General features: G+C 43.5%; 1 protein-coding gene across 2 annotated transcripts in view; it reads left to right on the forward strand.

Annotated features, from left to right (window-relative positions):
• The window catches only part of LOC135505144 (cGMP-dependent protein kinase 1-like), a 189,801-nt gene that overhangs the window by 42,992 nt on the left and 126,970 nt on the right, over window positions 1-19,839 (forward strand). For both annotated transcript variants that reach the window (XM_064924272.1, XM_064924271.1), the window contains exon 3: window positions 13,859-13,972. In XM_064924272.1, the coding sequence (XP_064780344.1) occupies window positions 13,859-13,972 (114 nt within the window). The remainder of the gene's footprint in view (window positions 1-13,858; window positions 13,973-19,839) is intronic.

The raw sequence follows: 19,839 nt of genomic DNA on the forward strand, positions 1-19,839 counted from the left end.
TCATCTACATTGATTAAAATGGATTTAACAAGTGACATCAATAAGGAATCACAGCTTTCACCTGGATTCACCGGGTCAGTCTATGTCATAGAAAGAGTACACTATGTGTAGGTCGTCGTTGTGGAAGAGTTCGTCATTTGAATAGGGCTGAATGCGATTTCCATGCCTGCAGATCCAGATCGTATCTCACTATGTTGTGTATTTTCCACTTTCCCCTTCTTGTTTCACACAATACCTCAACAATGTGTCAAAGAGGATACAGACAAACTCATGCAGGTTTGCATATTCTGATCAATTTTAGGGCTCATCTTCGTTACTAGTATTTTTGTTCTTGCCGCACTTCCTATATTTGGGATCTAATTTTTTTTGAAGTGTCTGAGAACATTAAATGGTGCATGACTGTTTCCTGCTTGGTAGATGTGAGACTTTGCTTGGTGGATAAAACCATTAGAACAAGCTGCTACAGTACATCCTTACCACCCACATTGACTAATGTCCCAATCAGATTGGAGTGGGGCGTCTCATAGTTAACTTTCCCAAATTCATAGGCTATAAGCTCAGCCACCACGGACAGCACACTAACACATCTCAACACAGAGGCATTTCCTTTTCCAACCTCCATGGCTCCATTCCTTCCTGATAGTAAAAGCCTTCAAGATGCATTGCATTGTGGGGTAATAGAATGTGTTCCACCCATAACCTACCCACCAGTATATCCTCTGGGATTGGTCTATATCTTCTAGAAATCTAGTGTTGGCGAATGGGAGAGTGAGGAGCGGGAGATGTACAGCATATCTGACTGTACACTGACAGTATGAGTGGCTGGACCATTGATCCGATGGTTGCTCCTAGATGAACTCTCTCCACGTATAGTAGGTAGACATGTCTCTGGGGATCCTCTCATGCAGGGCTGTGTGCAGCGCTGTGGGATGCTCTGAGCGGTCTCTCCCCCTGTGTGTGAAAGCATCTCCAGACTCTCCTCAGGCGCCTGCTTTCCGTGTGCAACCAGACTGGAGCACTGAGTCTGCTGACAGGGTTATTCATGGCTCACTATGCTTGATGCTTTTCAGTGTTCTTGAACCTACAGTAGAGTTATGGCAGTACTGTGCTATCGGTGCAGTATGAATCCCGTCAGTGATCATGGACAAGAGTCGGCACATGTTTTCACATGATTCCACATGCAAAATGTCAGGTGAAGTAATGGGATACGGTATTAGTGTTTTGCTGTTTATTTACTGTCAATTGCAATGCACTTGGATACTTTTTGGCCTGTCCTGCAAATGAACTTGGCATGCCTCACTTGCAATTGCATTTAAACAGATGCGCATATGGCACAAAATGATGATTTGATTTCCCCCCCCCGAGTTCCCAGTTGTCTTGAAAGCACCAATAGCGAGTTTCCCACTAGTAATTAGTAGTTGGAAGGCCGTTCAAGTGAATTTTATCAGCAGTATATGATAAATTCCCACTTCCACTGGTTACGAACGAAGCATTCGGCACAATTATTACTGTACTTTGAAATGTAGTTGGGGGCAATGTGCTGTTGGCGGCTCATTAGCATATTTGGGGGCATGGTCTAAAATATGTTGTATTTGTACCAAAAGTCAGTGGATGGGCTATTAGCAGGATAGTATATATTAGTCATGGCTCCTGAGTGACGCAGTGGTCTAAAGCAATGCATCTCAGTGCAAGAGGCGTCACTACAGTCCCTGGTTTGAATCAAGGCTTTATCACATCTGCCCGTGATTGGGCGGTGCACAATTGGCCCAGCGTTGTCTGGGTTAGGGGAGGGTTTGGCCGGCCGGGGTGTCCTGGTCCAAATAATAGGCATAGTGGGCTTTTTGGTTTTTCTCGCTCTAAAAACATAAATAAATATTTTGGCCTTTATTCAGATTACAATCGCTCACTTTCGGTTATTTGAAAATGAAATAATCTACAAAACATCATTACTTTTTATTAAACAAAGTGATTATTATTATTTATTCATTTAGAATTTAGAATGCTATAAAAGCCCCTTAGATATTGTCACTAATCAGATTGACCCAAACAACAAAAATCCTCCAATCCTCTAAATGTAATTATTGGCGGAGAGTCACGTCATCTAACATAGGTGACATGAGTCTCACTAGTGTTGGGTAATGTGCTGTCAAAAGTGGTTTAGGTCTTATTTATTTTAAAATCATGTTGAAGTTCGAATAAATAAGATTTGAAGCAATAGTCTACCCGCGTGTGGTTAACTATTTCAGCACCGTTTCGCACTGATCTGAGACAAGCATGGGGACTGGTCTTGATAAGTCAGAGATGTTTATTTTCTCCATTCTGGTGTTGGTCAAACTACAATTATGGTGTGGAAATGTTATGCTCTTAGTACTGTACTGCACCATATTTTCCTAACGGAAAGCCTGAGGGTTTAGTTTTTCTTGGAATAGAAACACCATTATATTAATCAAATTAATTAAGCTACATTTGTTCAAATCAATCCCATATATTATGTTCTTACAAAAAAGGTTTTAAATTCTGTAGTACAGCCAATATTGAAGACGAACAGGCATTAATGGCAACAGTGACTGACAATTAAGCAACGTGCCATAGAATTCTGCAGCAGCCCGCAATCAGGCCTTTATGGTAGGGTGGCTAGATGGAATCCACTCCTCAGTAAAAGGCACATGACAGCCTGCTTGGAGTTTGCCAAAAGACACCTAAAGGACTCTTAGACCATGAGAAACAAGATTCTCTGGTCTGATTAAACCAAGATTGAACTCTTTGGCCTGAATGCCAAGTGTCACGTCTGGAGGAAACCTGGCATCATCCACACAGTGAAGCATGGTGGTGACAGCATGCTGTGGGGATGTTTTTCAACAGCAGGGACTGTCAGGATTGACGAGTCAGGATTGAGGGAAGGATGAACAGAGCAAGTACAGAGAGAGATCTTTGATGAAATCTTTGATGCACTCAGGACCACTCAGGACCTCCGACTGGGGCGAAGGTTCACCTTCCAACAGGACAACGGCCCTAAGCTCACAGCCAAGACAACACAGGAGTGATGAGCCCAGACTTCAACCTGATCAAAATCTCCGGAGAGGCCTGAAAATACCTGACAGAGCTTCAGAGGATCTGCAGAGAAGAATGGGAGAAACTCCCCAAATACAGGTGTGCCAAGCTTGTAGCTTCATAACCAAGAAGACTCGATGCTGTAATTGCTGCCAAAGGCTCTTCAACAAACTTCTTAGTAAAGGGTCTGAATACTTATGTAAATGTGATATTATAACCTTTACTTTTTATAAATTAGCAAAAAATTATAAAAACCTGTTTCTGCTTTGTCATTATGGGGTATTGTGTGTAGATTGATGAGGAACAAAATCTATTTACTACATTTTATAATAAGGCTGTAATGTAACAAAATGTGGATATAAAGTCAAGGGGTCTGAATACTTACCGAAGGCACTTTAGTTAGGATCTTTTACATGCAGTTTCAGCTGATGAGTAGCTTAGTAGGTAGAGTCGGGGACATGAGGATGTGAGATCAGATCCTGTTGAAGACACTATTTTGAAAGTTGTTTTTATGTGAAACCACACTTTCTGCACTGTTCAAATCATTTGTTTTATTTAGTATAGTATATGCTTCTGTCTTAAGCATCCTAAATAATGCCATAGTAAACTTGAAGGCAAAAAAGGGAAGCATGATGTAATATGTGAACCTGGTATTCCAACTGATTCTTAAGCTACTAAAGCCAACAACCTACCGCCCACCAGAGTTTTGATGAAAACAGTAAAGAAAAAAAACATCTGATAATCACACAGTGCTATTTATTGCTGACCAGCAGATGCCACTAATGAGCATTGTGAACTGATAATGAAACTCCAATTAATTAACAGTTTTTCAGCACAATTTTGTGAACGCTCCAAAGCCTTCAGAAAGCCTCGGTTTCCCAGCACTACTTCACAGTGCTGCTTATGACTGACACATTAATTTAAATACTTTTCTGAACGTACAGTGTCAAATGAGGTGCTTTATTTGCATAGGAATAACCATCAAACACTTAAACTGACCTCCACTGACAGTTGGAGCAAATACACATGTACGTTTCCACGCCCCCCAAATATGCTAATGTACACCACCAGTACAATGTCCCCACCAATCAAAGAGCAGTGATGATTGTACTTTAGATGAAAATATTGGGTAGAAAAATGTCCCATTTATGTCTACAAGGTATGGAACTGAGCCATGTGAGTTCATATGTGTACCTTTGAACTTGTTGTACCCCAAACACCACTTTAGTGTACACTAACCATACCCTTATTTTATGAGTGTGTTAATTTACTCAATGTTCAAAGCAATTAGTATTAACATGGTGGCACTGCAGAAACAGTGATCCAAACCAAGAGGTAGCAAGTTCAAATCCCCAAAGAGTTCATGTGCACTCTACATCAAGTGTACTTGAGTTCTGCTAGTTTAATGTTGGTGGTGATAATTGGACAATTATTTTCTTGATTTTGGTTTTAGCAAAGTGCAGAAATGTGTTCTTGCCAGTACTTGTCGTCACAGTACAAGATTTTACAGTAATTGAAATCTGAATACAGCAGCATACTGTCATTTTATAAATAAAAAAATACCTTCAGGTTGTTTGTTAATGTTTATTTAATTTTTACTGCAGCATTAGGCAAAGTGCAGAAATGTATTCTCACCAATCTCCATTGTGTCCACAAACCTGGTGGTGCAGCAGGAACTTTAGGTAGCTGGGACCCAAGAGGTTATGAGTTCAAATCCCAAGTGAGTCTGAAGTAATCAGCATACTGTCCATTAACACCTTACTTTAGTTATGAAAATACAGTAACTAGTAGTAGATGTATAGTATTTTCACCACAACTAGACAAATACCTCCAGGGGACCACATCCTAAAAACAACCTTGTGGACGTCCCTGGAACCAACCGGAAGTAGACAAAACCTGCAGGGGACCATGACTGTTTAAATTGAGTTAATGCCAATTATGCCTTTCAAAGTAAAATGTTGAAAATGATATTCAAATTTAGCAACTGGGCTCACGTGGTCACGTTATCACATGTTGAAATTTAGCTTCCCCATGTTGTCACATTTATTTCACACTTTATTTCTTTATTTTATATTTTATTTTACCTTTATTTAACTAGGCAAGTCAGTTAAGAACAAATTCTTATTTTCAATGATGGCCTAGGAACAGGAACATTAATTTAATTGGAGATCATGTTCTCACATGCTCACATGTTGTCACGTGTAGTTTAATGTTATCACATGTTGCTTCACATGGTCACATGTTATCATGTGTTTTTTCCATAAGGGAGACAGATCTCAACAAGCTCCTTTTAAAGAATTACTGTACAACTAACACCTATTGAACCCATTGTAAATACGTCTTTCTATACCTATGAGGTTATTATGCCAGTTGTCCCCTCTAGTGTAGCAGTGATTAATTCATCAGGGTGTATTATTAGGGGGATTTAGTGACAGAAGACCAGTTTGATTAAAAGACCAATCTGGTCCGTCTGGATATTATCTAGTAGAGGCAGATTGTGTCTGTTCTTATTTTATGAATGCCAGGGCCTTTCAGGATATTAAACAATTAAACAGCCTCCCCTGAGATGTAAAATAATTGCATGCTTTTTCAGCCAGGAAATACAATGATGACTGATACAGAGCATCATGATGCCCTGGTACCATGCTCCATGGACGTGACTCTGAGATAACGTGACTCTGAGATAACGTGACTCTGAGATAAACGCTGTATCCTATTGTCCTCCGTGTTCTCCCTCCCTTTTCTCCCTTCTTTTGCTGTCACTCCACTACCGATAAAGCTGCCAGGCGATGATGGATATCTAATAGACGTGTTGGGAAGGAAGGGGGGAGGACACAGCGAAATAACTCGCTCTGTGTGTGAAGACTATTATTTTTTACAGCTTTCACCACTCGGTATGGCAACTGGGGCCGAGTACATCTCTGGGCCTGCAATCCAGGACCTCTATACCAGGCTGTGTCAGAGGAAGGCCCTAAAATAGTCCCAGACTCCAGCCACCCAAGTACCAGTCTGTTCTCTCTGCTACCGCAAGACAAGCGGTACCGGAGAGAGTAGTCTGGGACCAAAAGGCTTCTGAACAGCTTCCACCCCAAAGCCGTAAGACTGCTGAACAGTTCATTAAACGGCTACCTGGACTTTCTGCTTTTCACCCTCTACCTACATGTACATAGTACTTCAATGCATCACCTAACCAAACCTACATGTACATATTACCTCAATCACCCCAACTACCTCGTACCCCAGTACACAGACTCGGTACCGGTACTCCTTGTATATATGTATGTGTATGTATAGTCTGTATATATCCTTGTTATTGTTATTTTATTGTGTTACTATTTTCTTATTATCTATTTATTTTTCTTACTTATTAATTGCATTTTGGGGAAAGGGCTCGTAAGTAATCATTTCAGTGTGTTAGTTTTTACTGTGTATATTTAGAATCTAACGGACAACTAGGAAAAGCTCAAACCAAATTTATTCACCCAATGGGTCAGACAGCTGAACAGACAAAGACATATTCACACAATCACTGGTATTTAAACCTTCCTCCTATGCTGAGTCTCCTCCTTAAACATCTGAACAGCTGATACATCTCTGTTGCTCTGTTCTTTCTCACTTCATCTGACCTGACCTCGGCCCAAATTCCTTACACCTCCCCAACTCGTGGCTGTCCTGTTGACTTGTACCAGACTGTGGCCCTTCTCCTTTCCATAGGATACCTGATGTCTAACAAGAACATGTTCTGACAGAATGTAAATGTTCTGCATTCCCCTCTCTTCCTTGGTGACTTGATTGAGGATATTTCAAGTTTATAAGTCAGAACCCATCAACGGTAAAGTCTACACTTGTTGTACAATTTGATTTAAAACCCCAGCATATTCCTTCGGTCCATTTTCACATTTTGTTTTTTAGGGTGAATTTACGGAACAGTTTGAAGGGAGGAGATATGTGTCCATATTTCATTTTCCAGCTGATAAAGGTGCTGCCAACAGTGCTGGCGAAGAATTCCCCCTCCAGAAGCCTGAGATGGAAGAGAGGCTGTTGGTGCCGTCACCATTTGGATGAATTCCACACAGCTGTAGTCGGTGAACCACACCGCAGGTACCGTCAAACCAGATCAACAGGGTTTTGTCTTTTTGTCTCTGCCCTGGCCAGAGGTGTTTTTGGAAGGAAATGCTCCAGTTATTTGGCAAACATATGACGTTCAGGGAACACAACGCAGTCCTGATTATGAAATTCACATAAAAAGAAAAATGAAGAAGATGGTGTATAAACTAGAGACAGAGAGGGAAGAGGTAATGAAATATTTATCTTAAGGCATCTAAGTCTTGATTGTCCTGCTGGAGGGATGGCAGAGGTTTACATCTAATCCTCCCTGCTGCTCAGGGAACGGACCAGGGCCCGGTTTCCCAGAAGCATCTTAAGATGAAGTTCATTGTTAGAACCATCGAATGAGCGTCATTAAATCTCTGAGCTGTTTCCCAAAACCATGGTTACTAACGTTACACTTGAAAGCGCTCGTAATCTAATGACTGTCTTAGACCCTCGTAGAACAGCTAAGTGCGTCGTAAGACGACTTTTGGCCCTCAATACAGAATCAAAACGTTTATCTGTGACCGCCAATAACATCGTGTTATGTACTTGAGTGAAGACCCAAAAGCGGTTTTAACAGAAAACAGAGTTCTTTAATGAAAAACAGGAATGGCATAAATCCTCTTCCAACGTAGTCAATGGAACAAAAAGAACGTTAGTATAATGCAGGATGCACCTGCCAGGCAGACTCCGACAGGATAGGACAAGGTGGAAGCAAACGGGACGACAGCTTGCTTCTGGCATCAAAAACACAAACAAGAATCAGACACTGAAAGTAGCAGGAACAGAGAGAGAAATAGAGACCTAATCAGAGGGGAAGAGATAACAGGTGGGAAAGAGTGAATGAGCTAGTTAGGGGAGATGTAGAACAGCTGAAGAATGAGAGACAGAGAAGGTAACCTAAAAAGACCAGCAGAGAGAGACAGAGTGAAGAGAAAGGACAGGAACAGACATAACAAGACATGACAGTACCCCCCACTCACCGAGCGCCTCCTGGCGCACTCGAGGAGGAAACCTGGCGGCAACGGAGGAAATCATCGATCAGCGAACGGTCCAGCACGTCCCGAGAGGGAACCCAACTCCTCTCCTCAGGACCGTACCCCTCCCAATCCACTAGGTACTGATGACCACGGCCCCGAGGGCGCATGTCCAAAATCCTACGAACCCTGTAGATGGGTGCGCCCTCGACAAGGATGGGGGGGGAGGACGACGGGGCGCGAAGAACGGGCTTAACACAGGAGACATGGAAGACCGGGTGAACGCGACGAAGATAGCGCGGGAGAAGAAGTCGCACTGCGACAGGATTAATGACCTGAGAAATACGGAACGGACCAATGAACCGCGGGGCCAACTTGCGAGAAGCTGTCTTAAGGGGAAGGTTCTGAGTGGAGAGCCATACTCTCTGACCGCAACAATATCTAGGACTCTTGGTCCTACGCTTATTAGCGGCCCTCACAGTCTGCGCCCTATTACGGCAAAGTGCCGACCTGACCCCCTTCCAGGTGCGCTCGCAACGCTGGACAAAAGCCTGAGCGGAGGGGACGCAGGACTCGGCGAGCTGAGATGAGAACAGCGGAGGCTGGTACCCGAGGCTACTCTGAAAAGGGGATAGACCGGTAGCAGACGAGGAAGCGAGTTGTGGGCGTACTCTGCCCAGGGAGCTGTTCTGACCAAGACGCAGGGTTACGAAAAGAAAGACTGCGTAAAATGCGACCAACAGTCTGATTGGCCCGTTCGGCTTGACCGTTAGACTGGGGATGAAAGCCGGACGAGAGACTGACGGAAGCCCCAATCAAACGGCAAAACTCCCTCCAAAATTGAGACGTGAACTGCGGGCCTCTGTCGGAAACGACGTCAGACGGAAGGCCATGAATTCGGAAAACATTCTCGATAATGATCTGAGCCGTCTCCTTAGCAGAAGGGAGCTTATCGAGAGGAATGAAATGAGCCGCCTTAGAGAATCTATCGACAACCGTAAGAATAACTGTCTTCCCCGCTGAAGAAGGCAGTCCGGTGATAAAATCTAAAGCGATGTGAGACCACGGTCGAGAGGGAATGGGAAGCGGTCTGAGACGGCCGGCAGGAGGAGAGTTCCCAGATTTAGTCTGCGCGCAGACCGAACAAGCGGCGACAAATCGACGCGCGTCACGTTCCCGAGTGGGCCACCAGAAACGCTGGCGAATGGAAGCGAGCGTACCCCGAACGCCGGGGTGGCTGGCTAACTTGGCAGAGTGGGCCCACTGAAGAACGGCCGGACGGTAGGAACGGGAACGAACAGAAGGTTCCTAGGACAAGCTCGCGGCGACGGAGTGTGAGCGAGTGCTTGCTTTACCTGCCTCTCAATTCCCCAGACAGTCAACCCGACAACACGCCCCTCAGGGAGAATCCCTCGGGGTCGGTGGAGACCTCAGAAGAACTGAAGAGACGAGATAAAGCATCAGGCTTGGTGTTTTTGAGCCCGGACGATAAGAAATAACAAACTCGAAACGAGCGAAAAACAGAGCCCAACGAGCCTGACGCGCATTAAGTCGTTTGGCTGAACGGATGTACTCAAGGTTCCTATGGTCAGTCCAAACGACAAAGGAACGGTCGCCCCCTCCAACCACTGTCGCCATTCGCCTAGGGCTAAGCGGATGGCGAGCAGTTCGCGATTACCAACATCATAGTTACGTTCTGACGGCGATAAGCGATGAGAGAAAACGCGCAAGGATGGACCTTGCCGTCAGAGAGAGCGCTGAGAAAGAATGGCTCCCACGCCCACCTCTGACGCGTCAACCTCAACAACAAACTGACTAGAGATGTCAGGTGTAACAAGAATAGGTGCGGATGTAAAACGATTCTTAAGAAGATCAAAAGCTCCCTGGGCGGAAACGGACCACTTAAAGCACGTCTTAACAGAAGTAAGGGCTGTGAGGGGAGCTGCCACCTGACCGAAATTACGGATGAAACGACGATAGAAATTAGCGAAGCCCAGAAAGCGCTGCAGCTCGACGCGTTATTTAGGAACGGGCCAATCAATGACAGCCTGGACCTTAGCGGGATCCATCTTAATGCCCTCAGCGGAAATAACGGAACCGAGAAAAGGGACAGAGGCGGCATGAAAAGTGCACTTCTCAGCCTTCACATAAAGACAGTTCTCCAAAAGGCGCTGGAGGACGCGTCGCACGTGCTGAACATGAATCGAGAGAGACGGTGAAAAAATCAGGATATCGTCCATGTAAACGAAAACAAAAATGTTCAGCATGTCTCTCAGGACGTCGTTAACTAGTGCCTGAAAGACAGCTGGAGCGTTAACGAGGCCGAAAGGAAGAACCCGGTATTCAAAGTGCCCTAACGGAGTGTTAAACGCCGTCTTCCACTCGTCCCCCTCCCTGATGCGCACGAGATGGTAGGCGTTACGAAGGTCCAATTTGGTGAAAAACCTGGCTCCCTGCAGGATCTCGAAGGCTGAAGACATAAGAGGAAGCGGATAACGATTCTTAACTGTTATGTCATTCAGCCCTCGATAATCCACGCATGGGCGCAGGGACCCGTCCTTCTTCTGAACAAAAAAAAACCCCGCTCCGGCGGGGAGAGGAGGAGGAGACTATGGTACCGGCGTCGAGCGAAACCGACAAATAATCCTCGAGAGCCTTACGTTCGGGAGCCGACAGAGAGTATAATCTACCCCGGGGGAGTAGTTCCCGGAAGGAGATCAATACTACAGTCATACGACCGGTGTGGAGGGAGAGAAGTGGCCTTGGAACGACTGAACACCGTGCGCAGATCGTGATACTCCTCCGGCACCCCTGTCAAATCGCCAGGCTCCTCCTGTGAAGAAGAGACAGAGGAAACAGGAGGGATAGCAGACATTAAACAGGTCACATGACAAGAAACATTCCAGGATAGGATAGTATTACTAGACCAATTAATAGAAGGGTTATGGCGCACTAGCCAGGGATGACCCAAAACAACAGGTGTAAAAGGTGAACGAAAAATTAAAAAAGAAATGGTTTCGCTATGATTACCAGAGACAGTGAGGGTTAAAGGCAGCGTCTCACGCTGAATCTTGGGGAGAGAACTACCATCTAAAGTGAACAAGGCCGTGGGCTCCCTAACTGTCTGAGAGGAATGTCATGTTCCCGAGCCCAGGTCTCGTCCATAAAACAGCCCTCCGCCCCAGAGTCTATCAAGGCACTGCAGGAAGCAGATGAACCGGGCCAGCGGAGATGGACCGGAAAGGTAGTGCGTGATCCAGAAGGAGAGGCCTGAGTAGTTGCGCTCACCAGTAGCCCTCCTCTTACTGATGAGCTCTGGCTTTTACTGGACATGAGGTGACAAAATGACCAGCGGAGCCGCAGTAGAGACAGAGGCGATTGGTGATTCTCCGTTCCTTCTCCTTGGCCGAGATGCGGATACCCCCAGCTGCATAGGCTCAGCATCCGAGCCGGCGGAGGAGGGTGGCAGTGATGCGGCAGGTGGCAGTGATGTGGAGAGGGGAGCAACGGAGAACGCGAGCTCCTTTCCACGAGCTCGGCGACGAAGATCAAACCGTCGCTCTATGCGAATAGCGAGAGCTATTAAGGAGTCCAGACTGGAAGGAACCTCCCGGGAGAGGATCTCATCCTTAACCTCGACGAGGAGACCCTCCAGAAAACGAGCGAGCAAAGCCGGCTCGTTCCAGTCACTAGAGGCAGCGAGAGTGCGAAACTCAATAGAATAATCCGTTATGGATCGATTCCCCTGACATAGGGAAGACAGGGCCCTGGAAGCCTCCTCCCCAAAAACAGAACGGTCAAAAACCCGTATCATCTCCTCCTTAAAGTCCTGATACTGGTTAATACACTCAGCCCTCGCCTCCCAGATTGCCGTGCCCCACTCACGCGCCCGTCCGGTAAGGAGAGAAATGACGTAGGCGATGCGGGCTGCGCTCCTGGAGTAAGTGTTGGGCTGGAGAGAGAACACCACATCACACTGAGTGAGGAATGAGCGGCACTCAGTGGGCTCCCCAGAGTAACACGGCGGGTTGTTGATCCTGGGCTCCGGAGACTCGGAAACCCCGGAAGTGGGCGGTGGATCGAGGTGGAGTAGGTGAACCTGTCTTGTGAGGTCGGAGACTTGGACGGCCAGGGTCTCAACGGCATGTCGAGCAGCAGACAATTCCTCCTCGTGTCTGCCTAGCATCGCTCCCTGGATCTCGACGGCGGAGTGAAAAGGGTCCGGAGCCGCTGGGTCCATTCTTGGTCTGATTCTTCTGTTATGTACTTGAGTGAAGACCCAAAAGCGGTTTTAACAGAAAACAGAGTTCTTTAATGAAAAACAGGAATGGCATAAATCCTCTTCCAACGTAGTCAATGGAACAAAAAGAACGTTAGTATAATGCAGGATGCACCTGCCAGGCAGACTCCGACAGGATAGGACAAGGTGGAAGCAAACGGGACGACAGCTTGCTTCTGGCATCAAAAACACAAACAAGAATCAGACACTGAAAGTAGCAGGAACAGAGAGAGAAATAGAGACCTAATCAGAGGGGGAAGAGATAACAGGTGGGAAAGAGTGAATGAGCTAGTTAGGGGAGATGTAGAACAGCTGAAGAATGAGAGACAGAGAAGGTAACCTAAAAAGACCAGCAGAGAGAGACAGAGTGAAGAGAAAGGACAGGAACAGACATAACAAGACATGACACATCGTAGTTGAATACAAATACAAAGTTTGCAATGTTACAAACAAGCAAAGCAACAATACAATTTTTACCGAGATGACTGCATTATAAGAAATATAAAACATATAGAAATCACTTTCATGTTAAATCAATTAAGTTATTAAGCCAATTGTAGGATAACTCAATGTGTACAACATGTGAGCATTGATGTGCCAACTCTGTGATTTATAGGCTAAGCCGCCTCAGTATTTGCAGCCATAAGTGATAATAATCTCTCTAGCAGCTAATCATTTGTCAGTATTGTGCAGTTATTCTAATGTTAATGTAAGGATGTAAATAGGTAAAGCTGATCCGAAAGCTGGACTGCCTTCTTGCCATCCTCTCAGTAACGACAGAATGCTCCAACAACACACTTAGTGAACATTCTCTCTACGTGGTGTTTTGGTAAACGCATGTTACACCTTAAGCAGCGAGAACAATGTGTCGTTAAAACACTCGTAGGTTTGAGTTCAATCACTGTCGGGAAACCCAGCCCAGGAGAATGGCCAGCCTGTTCTGATTAGAGAATGCCAGTCCTTTCATCTGGTGCCAGTCTGTAAACTGTGACCTGTTGCTGCTTGGTGAATCACCAGTTTGCCAGAATCAGACTACAGAGATGGGGATTTTGGAGCCTGCCGATCTCTGCTGGACATTCAGCAACATTTAGTCCCTCACATTCCAGCAATGCTTTCAATCCCCACCTGGATTTGCTTCGTAATGATCTAAAACCAATGTCTGTTTTGCTAATACCTTTCACTCGTTTTTCCTTTCATCTGGTGTTCTATTTCTCCTCTGAACCCATTATTGTAGTCTGCATACCATTCTACTGTCAACTCTACACCCGGTGCTCATGTGCCTGTTAAGTAATGAATTTAGACTTTTATTCTAATGCATTAGCCACGACTCCCCAATCTGGGCAACAGCGGTGCTGAGCAGCACGGTCACATTTACAGCCTGTCATGCTCACTTTCACGGGCCGTATATCAGCGTGGGAAATGAAAGAGTGTGCTCTGCTCTATCGTTTTTTCTTTGCAGATGGGAAGGTGGAGGTGACCAAGGAGAGCATGAAGCTGTGCACCATGGGACCTGGGAAGGTGTTTGGAGAGCTGGCCATCCTTTACAACTGCACCAGGACGGCCACCGTCAAGAGTAAGTTTGACCAGTATAAGTGAGGCAGTGGGTTGCCCATGCACTGAACACCATAGTTGAGTTGAATTATAAGATTGGGCCTAACTGTCCACAATCAGCCATATACTCCCTCAACCTGATTTACTAAGCATTTGCACCTGTTATTTTCAGAAGATAATAAAATACTAAAATACTTATCCTTATCCAAGCTTAGTAAATCACAATAACTGGCCTTTCAACAGCAGTGAGATGAGCTGAGGTGGATAACGTGTAAAGAACAAATTATCATTCTCTGAGCTTCGTTTGAGTCCATTTGAATTATATCCACCCAACATGGAATCAGACAGATAATTCCCTCTTTTATAAAGTCATTCCAGGTAAACACGGTAGACAATTTGTTTAAGTTTCCCTCCCAGATACTGAAGACAGCCTCTGAATCATTTTCTGTGCTTTCGATGGTTACTGTCCTGCTTTTGTCAAGTACAAAGGGAGAGAACTTGAGCACACACACACAGAATAACATCTATATCCTGAGGAAATACTCTTTCTACCATTTCCCTGTGATGAATCATTGAATGGGGACCTGGAATTACTGTCGGGGAATTGCTTTTAACAAAATGTCTTTTGACATATGTACAGTCAGATTGGTATGTAAACATGACTGAAAGCATTATCTTATCATGGCCATATATTTCCTTAATATAATAAATATCTGATTTGGCTATTTCATGCACAGCATCCATTTAAATTGTTTTCATATATCCCAATATAGTTGTCAGGGAAGGCTTAGAGCATAGCAAATACACCCACTCAAATACTCCCACATATCAATTTAGGTCTGTGTAACCACACAACCCACCCACATGAACGGACACACACAATCGTCACACAGATTATTATTCTAGAATTATTATTTCAATGTTTTCATACATTGTTTGTGCTTTTGAAAGTAAATATGATTTTATTGTGTTAATAGGTTAATGAGTCAGTCTACATCCCCAAAATGTAGGGTTCCTCAAGGGTTCTTTGGGAATGGTTATGGTTCTATGAGGAACCATACTGACCCAAAGAACCCTTTAAGCCCTTCAATGGGTTTTTTTGCAGTAAAAAAAGTGTTGTTTCCTCATTGAGTGACAATTAAAATGTAGGGGCGGCGGGGTGTTTGAATATTTATTGTAGGTGCGGGGTTTGCGCACATTTTTCTTGTGCAACCGTGAGTGAGAGTGTCATTCAAGTTTATCTAATCTGTTGTGTTATGCCATTAAAAGGTATGTATGACTGTGTCCTATGACAGTGTTTTGTGAAAGAATCATGTATGGCCTTGGAAAAGCTAAATAAAATGACCTTGTGTCAATTGTTGTCGAAGTCATTAGTTCTCAATTCCCCCCTCAGGGATCTCCAACAGTTCCAGAGTTAGCACGCCTCATTGAACTTGTTCGTAGTGATAGCTTCATTAATGAAGGCTTTGATCAACACAGTGTACACTATTGGCACCTGCTGGTCAAAATAATTTAGAACAGACAAATTATTTTAGATGACGTCCCACACGCTGTGGCACGTGCGCAGACTAGCCTTTTTGTCTTCTACCAAACCAATCAGGTGGTTGTTCGACAAAATAAAGCTTTGGACGTCATTGATCATGTGCCTCCCGATAAAGTGATACAGGCATCGGCACACTGCTTCAAAGTAAACTGCTTAGCGATTTCGACACAAACTGAATTGGTCCACTCACACAGACAGCATCGTGAAGAAGGCGCAACAGCGCCTCTTCAACCTCAGGAGGCTGAAGAAATTCGGCTTGTCACCAAAAGCACTCACAAACTTCTACAGATGCACAATCGAGAGCATCCTGGCGGGCTGTATCACCGCCTGGTACGGCAACTGCTCCGCCCTCAACCGTAAGGCTCTCCAGAGGGTAGTGAGGTCTGCACAACGCATCACCGGGGGCAAACTACCTGCCCTCCAGGACACCTACACCACCCGATGTTACAGGAAGGCCATAAAGATCATCAAGGACATCAACCACCCGAGCCACTGCCTGTTCACCCCGCTATCATCCAGAAGGCGAGGTCAGTACAGGTGCATCAAAGCTGGGACCGAGAGACTGAAAAACAGCTTCTATCTCAAGGCCATCAGACTGTTAAACAGCCACCACTAACATTGAGTGGCTGCTGCCAACACACTGACACTGACTCAACTCCAGCCACTTTAATAATGGGAATTGATGGGAAATGATGTAAATATATCACTAGCCACTTTAAACAATGCTACCTTATATAATGTTACTTACCCTACATTATTCATCTCATATGCATACGTATATACTGTACTCTATATCATCGACTGCATCCTTATGTAATACATGTATCACTAGCCACTTTAACTATGCCACTTTGTTTACATACTCATCTCATATGTATATACTGTACTCGATACCATCTACTGTATCTTGCCTATGCTGCTCTGTACCATCACTCATTCATATATCCTTATGTACATATTCTTTATCCCCTTACACTGTGTATAAGACAGTAGTTTAGGAATTGTTAGTTAGATTACTTGTTGGTTATTACTGCATTGTCGGAACTAGAAGCACAAGCATTTCGCTACACTTGCATTAACATCTGCTAACCATGTGTATGTGACAAATAACATTTGATTTGATTTGACACATGCCCTGGAGCTCCGTATCAAAGGTAACATAACTACTTATTAGTAAACACAATAATAAAACCTATGAAATTATAACAATATTAATAACAAAAAACTACATTTTGAATTCTAAGCAAACATTGTTGGAAGTACAATAGACCAACATAGCTAGGTCAAAGCTGTGTCCTGGAAAACCTTGGTAGAATGTGGGTGGTGTACACATTGTGGTGCTTAAGTGAATTTTCTTTCTTTTTCAGCTTTTTCATTTATTTTAACAGCTCTAATTGTGTTGGTAACGAGTTTACAATACCAATAAGGCACCTCGTGGAGTTTGTGATATATGGCCAACATACCATGGCTAAGGGCTGTATCCAGGCACTCCGCGTTGCGTCGTGCAAAGAACAGCCCTTAGTTTTGGTATATTGGCCAGATACCACACTCTCTCTGGCCTTATTGCTTAATTATAATACAGTGAAACAAAGCAATAAAAAGTACACAATACGACAAATGGAAAAATAAATAATGTTGTTATTAGTATTTATTTAATATTAAGAGCTGATTTTCTAGAGGGAAGCAAAAAAAATGAAACCCATTTCAGTAAATATGGACAACTGGACAAAACTAGACTAAACTTCCCTGATCTCTTTTAATAAGACAATCGAGAAAGCTCCTGAAAAATACACAAATAATCAACATGTACCCATGAACTATTTACATGAAAATGTACTTTAAAGTTTACTGTAGAATGGCTTAGTACTACATTAAATGTAAATTCAGGGATGGCCACAATTGAGAGCTACAGGGTTATGCAGGCTTTCTTGTTCAAGTCCAGTTCAACTGCATCTGATTCTACTATTCAAGGTCTTGGTGAACAGCTGAGGTCTTGGTGAACAGCTGAGGTCTTGGTGAACAGCTAAGTAGTAGAATCAGGTGTGGTATCACCGGGCTTGATTGAAAAATCCTGCATAACCCTGTAGCTCGTCCATAGCAATTTTGTTAACGAACATTGTGATGAATGAGAAACTGCTGAGAAACACCTGTAACATACAAAGTCTTTATACAAGTACAAAACACTTTTAAGAATACACATTTACAAATCTGACATTGGATAGGTGCCCTAAATCCGTTAGCTATACATTTTCTTAGTAATGCTTAGTAATTCCTACATTTATAAATGACAGTGCCTTAAGAAAGTATTCACATCCCATTTTGTTGTGTTACAGAGTGGGATTAAAATGGATTTCATTGTAATTTTTTGGTCAACGATCTACACAAAGTACTCTATAATGTCAAAATGGAAGAAAAATTCTAACATTTGTTTAAAAAAAATATGAAAAATTAAACTAACATTACATAAGTATTCAACTCCCTGAGCCAATACATGTTAGCATTACCTTTTGGCAGCGATTACAGCTGTAAGTTTTTTTCTGGGTAAGTCTCTAAGAGCTTTCCACACCTGGATTGTGCAACATATGCCCATTATTCTTTTCGGAATGCTTCAAGCTCTGTCAAATTGGTTGTTGATCATTGCTAGACCACCATTTTCGAGTCTTACCATAGATTTTCAAGCAGATTTAAGTCAAAACTGTAACTTGGCCACTCAGGAACATTCACTGTCCTGCTGAAAGGACAATTCATCTCACAGTGTCTGGTGGAAGGCAGACTGAACCAGGTTTTCCTATGTGATTTTGCTGTGCTTAGCTACGTTATGTTTCTTTTTTCCTGATAAACTCACCAGCAAGCATACCCATAACAGGATGCAGCCACCACTAAGCTTGAAAATATAGAGAGTGGTACTATAAAATGTATTGGATTTGCCCCAAACATAACACATTGTATTCAGGACAAAAAGTGAATTGTTTTGCCACATTTTTTGCAGTGTTACTTTAGTGCCTTGTTACAGACAGTATGCATGTTTTTGAACACTTTTATTCTGTATAGGCTTCGTTCTTTTCACTCTGTCATTTAGGTTAGAATTGTGGAGTAACTACAAAGTTGTTGATCCATCCTCAGTTTTCTCCTACCACAGCCATTAAACTCTAACTGTTTTAATGTCACCATTGGCCTCTTGGTGAAATCTCTGAGCGGTTTCCTTCCTCTCCGGCAACTGAGTTAGGAAGGACACCTGTTTCTTTGTAGTGACTGGATGTATTGATACACCATCCAAAGCAATTAATAACTTCATCATGCTCAATGGGATATTCAATGTATTTTACCCATCTACCAATAGGTGACATTTGGGGCATTAGTAAACCTCCCTGTTCTTTGTGGTTGAAATTCACTGCTCAACTGAGGGACTTTACCGATAATTGTACGTGTTGGGTAGAGATGAGGTAGTCATTCAAAAATTATGTTAAACACTATTGCACACATGGAGTCCATGCATCTTGTGACTTAAGAAAATGTTTACTCCTGAAATTAAGGCTTGCTGAAGACATTTTAGCTTTTAATATTTTATTAATTTGTAAAAATGTCTAAATATGTCAATCCACAAAAAAAAATCTGAATTAAATCCACTTTAAATTCAGGCTGTAACACCACAAAATGTGGGAAAACGTCAAGGTCTGTGAATACTTTCTGAAGGTAGTGTAAATATGAAAACAGATGGGAGCAGAGTTTGAGAGCTAGGCCCAAAGCTAAGTTAATCGTTGTAACCTTCGTAGCAGCATCTTTAAATCTTGGAGCTGTTTCTCAACACCATCGTTATTAAAGTTGCACTGGAAAATGGTCTTCATCTAACGGCTGCCTCAGACCTCTCATAGAACAGCTTCGGTAGACGCTTTTCTGGTCTCCTGCGGCATTTCATTCACAGAGTATCTCTGCTAAACATAGAATCACATGGTTTGTCTAGCTCTCTCTGACCACGATAACTTCAGAACAAGGTTGGCTACAAATCCAACATTTTCTATGTCTTTGCAATTGATACAAACTAGCAATGTATAAAAAGATGCTTCAAATGAAACCCGAGATAACTGCGTTACAATACACTGAGTGTACAAAACATGTACACTTTTGACTCCATGTTGACGCCAATGCTTCCCACAGCTATGTCAAGTTGGTTGGACGGCCAATGGGGGGGCGGGGGGGGTGGATCATTCTTGTTACACATGGGAAACTGTTGAGTGTGAAAAACCCAGCAGCATTGCAGTTCTTGACACAATCAAACCGGTGCGCTTGGCACCTACTACCACACCCTGTTCAAAGGCACTGAAATATTTTGTCTTGCCCATTCACCC

Source organism: Oncorhynchus masou, chromosome 18 (assembly GCF_036934945.1).
Source record: "Oncorhynchus masou masou isolate Uvic2021 chromosome 18, UVic_Omas_1.1, whole genome shotgun sequence".
In the NCBI taxonomy this organism is placed as follows: Eukaryota; Metazoa; Chordata; class Actinopteri; order Salmoniformes; family Salmonidae; genus Oncorhynchus; species Oncorhynchus masou.